Below are 15,042 nucleotides of genomic sequence, written 5' to 3'. Positions count from 1 at the left end.
TCTAATGTACTAATATTACATGTCATTCAATTTTCTTTACAATTAAATTATTATTATAAAGAAAAACATATAATGGTAAATTTAATATTAAATCATGTTTTTATGTGTTAATGATTTATTATTTATTTTAAAATATTTTAATAGGTTTTCTCATGATCAGTAACTTGCTTAATTTGCATACATTAAATGGACAAAAGTTCTTCAAAGGAATTAATTAATTTGAAAATGTTATTTTATAAACATTTTTAGATTCTAATAAGTAATTTTTAAGCTTACTTATTTAAATAATAGTATAAATGAGTATAAATTACATATTAAAACAGTTACAATGCTTTTATTACATTTCAGCTAAGTAAGTTCTTTTTTATGAACTTGAATACAATAATTTGAAATGCTCATTTGAACATATACATCAACCCAATTCAATTAGTAACATCAAACAGACTGCTGATTATTTATTGGGCTGTAACAAGGCCAATTTAATGATTTAAAATTATTAAATTAGCCTTATTCTAGTCCAATAAATAGTCCAGCAGTTCATTTAACATTGTTTTACATGTTAATATCTGAAATAAGGTATAATTTCATATAATAAAGTTTTTCCTATTGTTTAATGTTTATTCAAATATTTATTTTTTATTTTTTTTATAAACAGTTTGCTAGAAAATTTTCAACAAATTGATTTTGAAATTATAAGTGAAATAATAATTATTTTCAATCAAACAAATAACAGTAAAATAACAGTACTATGAAAATTTTTTGAAAAGTTGTTTGCATATTTGAAACAGTTCATGTTTTATTATTATGAGAATAGATTTTTTAAACCTTAATTCTTGTATTTAATAAGAGATGGTGCCTAATGCTTACCGCAAATACCAAATTACTTAAAATTTAATTATTAATGGTAGCAGAAAAATAGCTTGATATATTATGATAATCGTTTGGCTCTAAATAATAACATTGGGTTTTCAGATATTTATACAGCATATCATGTAATTTTTATTGTTCTTCAGTTTTTTAATTTAAATAATAATAACAACAATACTAATAATAAATATAATAATGATTTTTAAAAAATTTTATGAAAAAACTTTCTATATAAATGTTGGCCACCCCTGATCAATAAGTGAAATGGTGTATTATTTTTGGTCAATTGCAGAAAGTATGGCTTGTTTAAAATGTAAAAAACATTATGTAATTTTGATAAAAGAATTGAATCACATTTTTCATGGAAAAATCTTTTACTGAGTGCATATTGCTCTATAATATTGACACAGGAATACAAAGAAGTGCTTTTGTATTCATGTGTCGATATTATAGAGGTCGTTGCTAGGTTATGTTAGTTTAGTAGTTATTTTGCTGCACCATAAGCATTCAGTTAAGTACAAAGTGAGTGAGGCAAAGAGGAGGAAAATTTATGATTTGTGTGAAAAAGAAATCAAATTCATTATTTTTAGGGTAAAAAATAAATGGTGTCATTCAATTTATGTTTAGTGTATTTATCAAAAGGAGATAATCTGGAATGCTAATTGCTGTGCAACAAATAAATATATTTTGCAGCATAATAATAATAATAATAATGTTATTAATATATTTTATTAGGGTAGCTTATTAAGCTGTTATAAAACAGATATGTGAAGATCATCATTAATGCTTTTAACTCATGAAAGTTGATCACACTCCACTAAGTTGAACAGGCCTAATATTGACATTTACATAATTATCTATATTTTCAATTTCCCAGACGACAACAATCTGTATATGAAATTTGTCAAATAACTCTTATCACCATGTTCAGGATGCCTTTGTCTCTAGTTTTTTTAATGACTTCATATTTGTTGTGTATTGTTCATTTGTTCTCCAATGTGGCTGTACCTTACTTAAGTGGACCTTAAACAATGTTACTACAGAACAAATTTTACTTTCTTAGTAAAAAAAGTTCTATCTTACATATATTGAGTTGAAATATCTAGAATCTGAGAAATTTTTAAATGATTGACTTGATTATATTCAATGTTAAATGTATGCTAACGATTATTAAAATTATATCTAATGTATGTTATTAAGCAAGTACTGATTTATAAAATGATTAAATTTGAATCTTAATGTTTTTATTTTTATGTTCATAAATCTAATTAAAGTAGTAATTTTTTTGTATTAGATTTACTTTTGTTTGAAATTTTATAAATAAAAAAGTTTAAATTGATATAAATGATTCAAATTTTTATTACTAATTTGTTTTTTTGAGCAATTATCTTAAGTAAAAGCACAAGAATGTTGAAATACTTCATATATCATAGCAATTATTGCTAGTTGCATTGGTATGAAGATCAAAATTTTCACACTGCAATTAAAATTGTAATTACTGATCTGTAATTTACCCAAAATATCAGAAACATCTGTACTTGACCAGTAATATTTAATATACACAATCATAAGTGTTTTGATTTATTAAATAATCTTTAAGATTATTTTTATATTAGGTGAAAAGAAACTTTCCTCTTCTTTTACAGATTACTTCTGGCACAAAATCACTGTACAGGCAAATATCATATATAGAATATTATTTCAAAAATTATTTTATTATTTATTTTTATTAACTAAAATATTTTGTCAAGTTTGAATTGAAGAATTTTCTGGTTTGTATATATAATGTACTTGCATATTTTCGTGTATAATTTTAGGAATAAAACTAGTGTCAATTGAGATTTTCATCATGTCTAATGCCATCTTGATCCTTGATTTTAGTATATAAATCTTGCATTTGAATATTTATGTACAGTACATAGTATATAAATTATCTGTATTAAAAATAGTTGTCGTTGATTGATATATGAGCTCTTTATGAATTGTTACATCGTGAAAGTGATTTTTATCCTCCTGTGATTTTTGTTATTCTCTAGAACTGCAATACAGCTTATATTTTTGTCATTAATTTGAAAAATTATTTAAACAAATATTTTTTTAACATGAGTAACGTGTAGTTTATGTTGTATTGCTTTAGTAGTAATATGGCATCACTGTTCCTCAATCAATAACTACTCTGATTATTAAAATCTGCTAATATATGTAGTTCCCAAAGTATGCAATAGAAAAATCAATATACATTGCCCAAAATCAGTTATGTTCTTTGGCTGCTTATGCTAATGTTTACATACACCATATTGTTTAGGTGATACTATTTGAAAATTTATTGCAATGAACATCTTGAAGAATAATTAAATTCTTTAACTATTATCTTGTGGGGAGTTGATTTTGGAGAAGGTTCATGTAGCCATTGATGGATTGATACACCTTTCTTAATCAACTTTTATTTGCAGTTCAGATCTTATATGTTCAAAAATTTCAGTTTGTAAATAAACTGTTAAACTAAAGTTAAATTAACTCCATATGCTTTTTCTCTGTTCAAATAGTTTTTTCTTCCTACTACTTGTTGTTGCTCTTAGTTTGTCTTTATAGTTTTGAGATGCTTCCAAGGATTTTTCTTTTTAGATAAAGTTCATCAAAGTTTGTTCTGTTCTGGATAAGCTAGGGTAAGCTAAAAATAAAATTTGTTTTTGTTTTATTCAAGTTACTTGATATACATGGTGTAACAGAAAGGTGTGTAAAAAAAATTTGAGGAGTTAATTTAGAGTTGAAAACTAGTCATTTTTTGATTTGAAGCATTTGTTTTGAGTTATAAGTGATAAAAACAAATGTGGTGTCACTTTTTGTGTAGTGAAATGCCATCTGATATATGAAAATATTTGTTGATAATTGCACGTTAGTTTGATATCTGTTACTAATTATCTGTAATTTTATTAATTCATCACTTGGATTTTGAGTCATTTTTGTAACAATACATGGTCATTTTCTACCAATTTCAGCCAAGTCTTGAATATTCTGGTTATCGTTTAGTGGTTGTCTCTCACTTTTACTAGAGTATAACTGCTCTTTTTCTCTCAGACATCTACAGCAGTGAAAGTTTGGTGATTGTGCACTCTTCTGTCAGGGAAAGTTTTGGGGTACAGTAGTCTAGCTTCCCACAAGTTGCCTATACATCAAATGCATATTTGAGTATTTCAAAAATTAATTGTGGACATTATTTTAAAAAAACATATTGGTCAACTCAAACTAATTGCTGTTGACGAACTAATACAAATAATGCAAAAGCTTAGACTTCAACTTAGTAAGTCAAAAGTTCCATATTATTCAAAGATATTCAAATATGGAAATTAGCATTAAAGTTAGCAGTATATTTAAATGTTTAAAATATTCCATATTTGCAAATATGCAAATATGGAGTATTTCAATATGCAAATTTTGACTAATTGTGGAACTTATCACTAGTCCGAAGCAGACATATAAAGTTAAACCATGTATTGTTACAAAAAAGATTCAAAATCCTAGAAAAAAACTAATAAAATTGCAGATAATAAGTGATAGATATCAAACTAATATGCAATTATCAACAAATATTTTCATACGTCAGATTGTGTTTAGCAAAACAGGAAGTGAATCACATGTTTTAAATTGCTTATAACTCGAAATGAACACTTAAACTCTAGAAACATGTTTTGATTTAAACTCCAAATTAGCCCCTCTACAACTCAAATTTTTTACACACCTTTCTGTTACAATCTGTATATTGAAACTATTTATTAATATGGGGCATGCAGAATGCAACTAAATTATTCATCTTTAGTTTAAATGACATTTTGTTCCTATTACATAGAATTTAAAATGCAACCTTGCATAATTTGAAAACTTACTGTAACTTAAATTTCAATCATGAATCTTTTTATCACTGGAAATAAACCATAAAAATACTCCAGAAACTGGGTTTTACTTAACTGTGGAAACTTCCTACTTTGGTATTCACCCAGCAGAATGGTGCAAGTTTGGAAAACGAACGTTTTTGGTCTTCTTCTAAGACCTGCTTTGGTTCACATACTTCAAATAGATGGAACATCTAACATTTTGGTATTCAAATGTGTAAGGCACAGAAGAGCTTATACAAAACTTAGAATTAAAACTCCTAAAATTGACCAATAGGATGTGTGTGTAGAAATTGTAAAATGGTTTTCATAATTACATATCAAACAGGGCCTGCCATGTTTGTGAAATGTGCCACTTCTTTTTAAAATTTATACATTTTCCTTGTCTTTCTGCTCTAAAAATCTCTAGTACTTCCAGTACTTTGAGTCAGTCCATGTTTGCCATTGTTCTAATTAATGTAGCCCATTGTAAATCAGGTTTAATTTCATCCCCCTGCAAGAGGGCAGTGGTTGCTTGCCTTTTTTTGGTTAATTGCTTTATAACAGATCTGTGAGGTTCCTTAAAAAACATTTAACTGAACACCGAGTTGATATAAATAAAGGCAGGTAAACCACTTCTCTCTTGATACATGCAGAGGAGGATGAAATTAAACCTGATTTACAATGGACTACATTAATTAGAACAATGACAAACATGGACCAACTCAAAGTACTGGAAATGCTAGATTTTTAAACCAGAAAGACAAGGAAAATGTATAAATTTTAAAGAAGATAGGTGCATTTTACAAAAGTGGCAGGCCCTGTTTGATACATCATTATGAAAACTGTTTTACAACTTCTGCACTTCTAAAATCATCCAATAGGATGTGTTTGAGTTTTTATTTTAAATTTTTGTGTAAGCTCTTCTGTGCCTGATACGTTCAAACACCAAAACATTAGGCATTCCATCTTTTGAAATTTGTGACATGAAGCAGGTCTTAGAAAAAGGCCAAAAACATTTATTTTTTCGAATTTGCATCATTCTGCTGGGTGAATACTAAGGTAGGGAGTTTCCACAGTCTAGAAATAAACCAATAGAGAAACTTCTTAACATTCTTATCAGATTTTTCTGTTTGTTGTTTTGTGTTTGAGTAGTTTTTTCCCTCTTCCTTTGAGTGATGTGGTAAGTTTAATGATCTTCTTTACTGAGATAATTAATTTTAATGTCTGCAGTAGATATCAACTTATGTTGTAGTCAAACATACTTAAATGGGAGTGTCTGTTTTTTTTTTATGGGGAAATATTCTCTTATAAGAAAAATTTTAAGATTTTATATCGAAATGTGAATTTTTCTTTCTTAGTTTTTTTCCCTCTAATGATTATTTGATCTGTTGGATAATTTCAAAAATTGGATAAAAATTAAAACTATATAAATGTTTACTACATCAATGGTGTTCTTTGTATTTGAGAATTTTGTATGCAGCTCAGTTTATATAACATGTCATATAAACTAAACTGTGTCATAAATGTGTGTAAACTGTTCATTATAAAATATAAATGATTTAAATGTAAAATGTTTAGTAGATATTCATGAGTAAGGATGTAAATGATCTATTTTAATATACAGTCAAACCTGTTTTTATGCGCTCTTTTTATGTGCGATTTTTATTCGTGCGATTTTTTTAATGCAAATTTTTAATTTGTGCGGTTTTATTTGTGCGGTATAGTTGGCGACTAGTCTCGTGCGATTCGTCATGTCTCACGTTGACTTATTATAGCTAAATAAACTTATTATAGCATAAATGCACTTATTATAGTAATATTATTGCATGAATATGCGAAAAATGAAATAATTTACTTTTTAAGTCAACAAAACACCACCTGGACAAAAATATGTAAAACAGACGATAGACCAGACGATGCAGTCAAGTGCTGACATCTGTTGTCAATAAATTCTATTTCGTACGGTTTTGAGTTATTTTCTACGTGAGACTTTTTTTGTGTGTTCCCTATTGACCGCATAAAAAAAAATATTTTTTTAATTGTGTTGCGAAAACTAGTTTTTACAGCCATTCGTGAAGTTTCGTGCGATTTCTTTTTATGCGTTTTTTTTAATGCGGTCCCTATCCCCCGCATAAAAACAGGTTTGACTGTATTTTTGAGTTTTCATTTTAAATTATGAATAAGAGCAGTAGCAGTTTGATTGATTAGTAACATTACAATATTTATTTTTTAAGTTAGTATTTATTTTCTGAATTATTAAAAATAAATCAAAATTGCTTTTGATTGTGTTTTTTAAACATTACTGATCAAATATAAAGACAGAATATTGATACTTTCCTTTGTGATTTAATAAAATATTTTCATGTTCCATTCATTGTGATGATAAATCAGTATATTTAAATGAAAAGAAATAATTACAGATAATGATATGGAACTGTGCTAATTAATGCATGTTAATGAAAATTACTCATTTGTTTTGATTGTGAATCAAGTAATAATATAGTGAAATGAATGTTATAGAATAAAATGCTTAAGATAATAAATTTAACATTTTAAATATAACATCTCATTGCATTTTATTTCTTGTGTTTTTTCTATTAGTAAAGAAACTTGTTTTTCTGATTATTTTTTAAACCTATAACATGTGATTGTTAAAACTTATTTTTCCTAAGATTCAATAAATTTTTAAATTATAAGAATATTTTTCTTCCTTTCTTTCATATACAATATTGGGAACATAAACAATAAAACTTAATTAATATGGAAATTAAAAATGATGAGAAAATATAGTGTTACATTTTAAAGCATTTAACATATCATATTTCAGGGAACACACCATTGATGTTTGCATGTGCTGGTGGTCATGAAGAAGTGGTACAGGCATTACTTGAAGCAGGGGCCAATGTAGAAGATCATAATGAAAATGGCCATACACCTCTCATGGAGGCTGCCAGTGGTGGTCATGTTGGGGTGGCCAAACTCCTGGTGGAACATGGGGCCAGCATCAACACCCATTCGAATGAATTCAAAGAAAGTGCCCTCACTTTAGCATGCTACAAGGGTAGGCTTGCACCCCATCCTGATTCTGCTTCAACTGAAAGTGCTGGTAAATTGATGCTAGTAAATTAAGGAGATTTTGGGAATTCATATTGCCCATGTAACACACTGTGTGTGTGTATGGGTGAATTCTGGCCGACAGATTAGTTTTGCCATTAGGTATATAGTTACACCCTAAAATTGAATTGGATAAAACAGGAAGATATTTCTGTAGTGAGAAGGTCACAGCAATTTAAAGCTATAATTTATATACTGTATGTATGATAATTTCATAAAGAAATTCCTTATCACAAATTATGGCTGATTTATAACTTTTGTTGTGCAAATACTAATTAACATAAACTAACATTTGATTTCTGATATTGAACTAATTGTTATTAATAATGTCTTTATTTTTCTTGCATTATATCTGCTTAATATATTAATTTTAAAGAAAGCATGAAAATAAGAAATGCTTCTTTCAATTATATTGATTTAAAAGTTGTGATTTAATGCTTAGGTTTCCTACAATAGAGATAGAAATAACCTATGAATTCTCATATTATTGAGTCGGTAGAAATATCAAAAATATAGGCATATATAATTTATTCACTTCAAAATATTTAAATTTTCTTAAATATTATAATTTATTTTGCCCATCTCCTGACGACTAAAATATGTATGCAAACGTACATATTTTATATTTCCTTTATCTACCTTTATTTTTCAGGCATTGATTATTAAGTACTTATTTTTCAATAAATGTACTTTTTATATATAGATTGATGAAATATAATCTTTAGACTAATTTAAAAATATATTGTGAAAATATATTAATTGAAGCTAGCTAAAAATTTGTTCAGTATTTTATAATTAAAATTCTTCTAGCTTATTTTAGGTGTTATTAACTAAAAAAAATATTTCTTCAAATATATTTATTGAATGTGCAATTGCATTATTAATTATGCTTTATTCCCCAAAAAATCCTTTTTTTTAAATAGAATTGATAGAAAATGATAGTTATTAAATAAAATAAGAATAATTTATATATAATTTTAATTTAAATGAATATATAATTTTTTGACTAGTCAGCTTTACTGAGAAATTTATTTTGATAGACATTAAGACGATTAGTTTAAGCAATTGTAGATTAATTTAAAATTTGCTTTAACGTTAAAAAATGAGAGCACTTTTCCGTTAAAATATTATGAGCATGCTTCTAAGTATTTAATAATAATTTTGAAAAATTATTATTTATGTAAACATCTGCATTTCAAAGGTCACTTAGAAATGGTGAGATTTTTATTGGAAGCTGGAGCAGATCAAGAACACAAGACGGACGAAATGCATACAGCTCTTATGGAAGCATCAATGGACGGACACGTAGAAGTTGCTCGCTTGTTGTTGGATTCCGGTGCACAAGTATGTACTTAATCTTTTATGAATAAAATTTTTTATGAAATTATATAACAATAATATTGAGAAAAATAAAAATTTTTAAATGCTAGTTGTTCCTGTGTGAATAATGTGCACATATATGAAACAGAACATTTGATTGCAAAAATAAGTTACTATATGGGAAGTTATTGTGACCAGAAACTGAGAGAGAGTGGTGTATTATCCTATGTGCGAAAAGGGCAATTGCCTGGGGCCCCAAACCAATCTTTTATAACTTTGTTACTGTAGTAAGAATATGAAAATTTAAATTTCAGCTATATCTGGGACCTTATATTTTTGGTTTGGCACATATACAGGGTGCACTCACACAGTGCAAATTGTGCATTAAAAAATGAACAAGGATACTGGGGAATTTCGCACAAACAAAAATGTTCGAAATAAAAACTGCATATGAGGGCCCCAATTCAAATTTACCTGGGATCTTGAAGCTATCATGTGCCACTGCTGGGGCTGGAAATTAGTGGGACAGAAGTTTTGAGACTAGGTTAATTGCAAATATAAGTGGTTTTTGTGGTTCTCCTCAATTTCTATGTGAGTTTGCTTTTATTTTTTTGGATTAGATTGATGGAATAAAGGCAACACATTAACTGTGCAATCTTCCAAAGAGGAAATTGGCCAGTTTAGATGTTAGACATGTGGAAAAACCCTCAAAAATATCTGAGCAGGTACAAACCCATGAACTCAGTTTCCAGGAGTTTTATCCACTTGCTTTATTTTAGTTTTTTGTTCAGTATCAATAGTTAATGATCTCTTCCCAGGCATTTTGGCATAACAAAATTAAAATTTAATTTAACAAAAATTACCAAGAATTTTTATTTAATGATAAAAGTGAGGTTCTGATTCTTCCAAAGCTGGTTATAGACTATTAAATAACCACTAAAACATTTGTCATAACATATTTAAATTAAATTATATTTGCTGGTATAGTTTGAAGGTTTTAGTGGTGTTATTTGATAAAATTGAATCATTTTGTATTGAATGAATATGCATGTGTATTTATAACCATTCAATGTAGAAAGTGACAATGCTACAAAATAATTTCAAGAAGTTTATGAATTTCATATATTTGACTTAAGTTGTTAGTTTTTTATTATGGCTATGAGTTAGTTAATGAAAATACAAAGTTTGTACACTATACTCTGTAAGAATATATTATTGTGGTACCTCATACTTTGAGTGTCTGTAACTTTAAATGTTCCCAAGTTTGAATGCTAAATTGGAAAGATTTGACCCAGTGTTCAAACTGCACACAAAAAATGCACACAATGCATAAACATTATCTGTTGTGCACTCAAGTTGTCTTTTACTCTCACTGTGAAAGCATCTCTTGCGTTAGGCTCACGTGTTTTCAGTGCTTTTTCACTTTATTTTTAGTGTGGTTAAATATTGTTTATGGTCTGGGAACAGATAAATTCACTTTCCATAACTTCTAATGCTGAAAATTGATTCAGACTTCAACTAATTCAGGAGGTCAAGTGGTCTCTTGGGATGAATTTAATTTGAAGTATGAGACACCACTGTAATTGAATTACAGAAAAATTTAACACCTTCTTGTTCAGCAAATATTTTATTCAATACAAAATTAATGTTTTTGACCTATATATCTGACTGCAAAATTTTGAAGCCAAGTGTTCCAAATAGTTTTTGGGTGTTCAGTGAATCAAATTCTATGAAAGGAAATGTTCCAAAGAACATTTTACATTTCGTATTGATTAAATAATTGACTTAGCTTTCAGTGATACCAAGTGTAACAGTAGTAATACTTATAGACAAAAATAATTACAGTAGAGAGTCGTTGATCCGAACCCTGGTAATCTGAATCACCGGTTATCTGAACGATTTTCAGTCGGACTGTGTTGTGCTGAATCAAATGTTTTTGATACTAGATTTACTTTTAAAGTATAATTTTCATGTTTTTATATTCTTCAATATATTTATTTTGTTTGTACAAAATAAAGAAATAATTTTAATGATACAATAGCCTCGATTATTATTATAAAAATTTTCGTTAGGCTTAAAATCGACGAAAATTCAACACGAAGTGACACGCAACGGAGAAAAATTTGAACATCGGACGGGTTAATATATTTTTTCGTACATAATCCGTTATCCGAACAAATCACTAATCGAACAACCCCAGTCCCCAATTGATTCGGATTAACAACTCTCTACTGTAATACATAAAATTTGCATTTAGAAAATAAATAAGTAACAGTATTATTAAAGTAATTAATATTTGTTATATATACCATGTTAATCAAAAAAGGAAAGCTAGAATGTCTCTGTACTCTTATAAAGATTATAAAGAATTCTACATGCTGTTGATAGTTTCTGCATCTTTATAATTAATACATCTCCCCCTTACTACCAGAGTTAAAAATTTATCTTATATGGGCTATATCCCTGTACATATGTAAAATTTTAAAATTTAAAATTTGAAAATGCAATATGTCTGGCTTACTTGCAAGTGCTGCTCAAGCAGTAACTACAGCAGAGCATCGATTATCTGAATATCAATTAACCGAAACATTGGTTAACTGAAAGCATTCCAATCAGCAAATTCAAATTTTCGCTAGTGCTGTGGCACTGCAGCACTCTCCTCCTCCCTGCCAACCTAAACTGTAGGTCTATTTTAGTGTACCACTTTATGTAAGGTATGTATTTGTAAGACGTGTGATACAAAATATATACAGTACAGTTTTGTGTTTAATATATTTTTTCGTAAATGATCAGTTATCTGAACTATGCCAGTCCCAAATTGTTTCAGATAATCACTGCTCTACTGTAGTTTTTTTTATTTATAGTTTACTATGTTCTCTCACTCTTAAGTAATGACATGCTCATGGCACCAACATATTATCACTCTTGTCCCAATCTCCTACCTAACACAGGGATGCTGTATATCCAAGGTGTGTTTTCTTCTTTCTCCTGTCCTTGCAGTTTTTAAGCAAAGAGAAAACATGGGGTTCCTTTAATGTGCCATTTTAATTGGTAATTTATTTTCAGTTTCTTCATATATCTAAAATATAAAGCATACATATTTTGGAAAAATTTGAATGGTGTGGTTTTTTTTTTCTTGTATGAAAGTTCCAGCTTACATATTTGAAACATTTCCTATATCTTCCTAAGCTTCATATATTTTATCTTGATACATCTATCATTATCTTTAACTTGTGTATCCTTTTGTTCTTTATCAACTGTCTAACTACTTAGGATATCCATGCTGTACTACTAGTTGTTTAAAGTATCTTAATTCCCTTTGTGTATCTAAAATATTGGTGGTGCAGTGTATATGCATCCTTCTAATAAGAGCTCTAAAAACAGAGATTTTGAAAGTGTGGATCTTCTGAGTATGCTGTAAAGAAAGACTGACATTTCAGTTTTCTATAAATACTTGTATTAATGTGTGTATTATTAGGGTAATATGAAAGTTCAAAAATTTGCCCTTCTTGATCTAGTTTTAGAGGGAGTTCAAAGCTATTGTTGTTCATAACTTCAGACAAACTCTTTCATGTTGGGTTTATTCTGCCATATTATCAGGAGGTACATAGATGATATTTCCAGATATTCCTTTACAATATAAAATGTAGGTTTGATTGCTACTAGGCCCTTATGACTAGTTCACACAAATTTCCCAAGAGGGGTGCTTCTTTATTCTGAAGCTAGATTTGATCTTTATACTTAAAATGGATGAATAGCATAACATATGTGCCAATTTTGGTATATGTTGATGGTAGAAAGCCTATTTCCTATATTCTCAAGCAGACTCCTTAAGTAACAAAAGCACATTTGTATTAAAATAGCGATACGGTGAAGTAAAATCAAGTACAGAGATGTACTCCTGATCGTTAAAGCTACATCCACTAATCTCCTAGCTAAAGTATGTAAAGTATATTTATAATCATGCATATGTGCTGACAGGAAGTTATGCAATGTCTTCTCCGAAGGTCTTATGGGAACCTACATTTATCTACCATAGGTCTGCTTTTAATTATTTTACTTTTGTTTACAAACTGTTTGGTATTGTGGATTATTTGATTCTATAAACTGTTTTTTGTGTTGATTCTGAGACAAAAGGAAGCTAATTCAACAATTGTATATGCTATTGTTATATAATCTAAATTATTATACTTAGTTTGTCTATGTATAAATTATAACTTAAAACATTTTTTAATTTTATTTAAATTTGAAATTATATAAAAGGTTTTCTTTAAATTTCTTTTTAATTAATTTTGTTGGGTTCACTCTTCTACCTCCTGGAAATTAAAGTTTAAAAATTTTTTTTAAATTTTAGGTAAATATGCCAGCTGATAGTTTTGAATCTCCATTGACACTTGCAGCTTGTGGAGGACATGTTGAATTAGCTATGTTACTTCTTGAACGTGGTGCTAATATTGAAGAAGTAAATGATGAAGGATACACTCCTCTTATGGAAGCTGCCAGGGAAGGACATGAAGAAATGGTTGCTCTGTTACTTAGTCAAGGTAAAATATCAAATATAATCTCATAACTTTTTTATATGAAATAATAATGTACAGTACAGAAGACACTTTTTCTTAGGAATCTTTGAATCTTGACTCATTAAAAATTAAGTCAATTTTTGAATGTTTATGCTAAACTATTTAATCCAGCTATTTGATTTAACATGTATAATTTGGTATATGATTTGTATCTGTAAATTAAAACATTTTGAAATAGTTTTGTTGATATTTTATATATAACAGGAGCAAAATTTTTAGAAATAGAATATCTAAACAGTTGGCATGTTTCAATTCAAAGAAAATGGTTATGTAATATTTCATTAAATGCATTAAATTATATAATAAGCAACAAACTATTTTTTTATTAAAAGGCTTATGACTTAATTTTTATAACAATGATAAACATTGTTATAAAAATGTGTTGTATGCATATTATAATTTGTAGTCCATACTCTTCTATTTTTGAAACTTAATTTTTCTTGTGGCATTCTTCTTATAATCTAGGTAAACTGTTCATAATATGTGGAATTTTCAGTTGAGTATTTTTGTGGATAATCCAGAAGAATAACAACACTTCAATTATTATTGTTGCTGATATTTAATTTTATAGATTTAAATTTATTAAAATTTTTAACATAATTAAATTATTAGTTTTATAATGTTAAACATGACTTCAATTTCATTAAAAAAAAACCTTTCCTTGTTTTAGAATTGGCAGTGCTATAATACTTTCCTCTAATAAATCATACAGAATTCTTTAGAAATGCATAACATTTATAAATGATATTATTCTCAGCATATATTTTCAATCATTTCCCCTGGATCTGGATGTGTTCTATGATGATTTTGCTGCAATTAAATTATCATATTATTAAATAAATCAGTTTTGTGCAGTTATGATTAATTCTTACCTAAAATTTAATAAAAATGCATAAAATAAATTTTAACACTACTAAAAGCTTTGCATTACTTCACTTCAAAATCAAATTAAATAATTAGGAAGTGTTTCTTTGAATTTTTTTCCTCCCCACAGATAGATCAAGTCACAACTAATCTGAAACTAGTTGAAAAGATAATTTACAATTTAATAAATTAGCCATGTTTACTAAATCATCTGTCAAACTTTTCTAGGCAATTATTTTAATTTCTAATGATTTCTCTCCAATCTTTTGAGATAATATCTGTTATAACAGATATAAAACTGAGCTTATAGAGGAAAAATTTGAGAGAAATGACGGAAAATAAATATGAGGCACATTTGGAAAGCGAGTTTCAGTGTTGCATAGTGTGTGGAGGCAATGTGGGTCAAATTTTGTCACCTCATTTCA

General features: G+C 27.9%; 1 protein-coding gene across 1 annotated transcript in view; it reads left to right on the top strand.

Moving 5' to 3' along the window:
- The window catches only part of mask (multiple ankyrin repeats single KH domain), a 148,649-nt gene that overhangs the window by 84,281 nt on the left and 49,326 nt on the right, over positions 1-15,042 (top strand). Inside the window, 3 exon segments of the mRNA XM_067282314.1 lie at positions 7,567-7,800; positions 9,055-9,197; positions 13,528-13,717. Of these exon segments, the coding sequence (XP_067138415.1) occupies positions 7,567-7,800; positions 9,055-9,197; positions 13,528-13,717 (567 nt within the window).

This window comes from Centruroides vittatus, unplaced genomic scaffold (assembly GCF_030686945.1).
Source record: "Centruroides vittatus isolate TY-2023 unplaced genomic scaffold, ASM3068694v2 contig_950, whole genome shotgun sequence".
NCBI lineage: Eukaryota > Metazoa > Arthropoda > Arachnida > Scorpiones > Buthidae > Centruroides > Centruroides vittatus.
The sequence above is the reverse complement of the archived record's forward strand: the minus strand, read 5'-3'. Positions and strand labels throughout refer to the sequence as shown.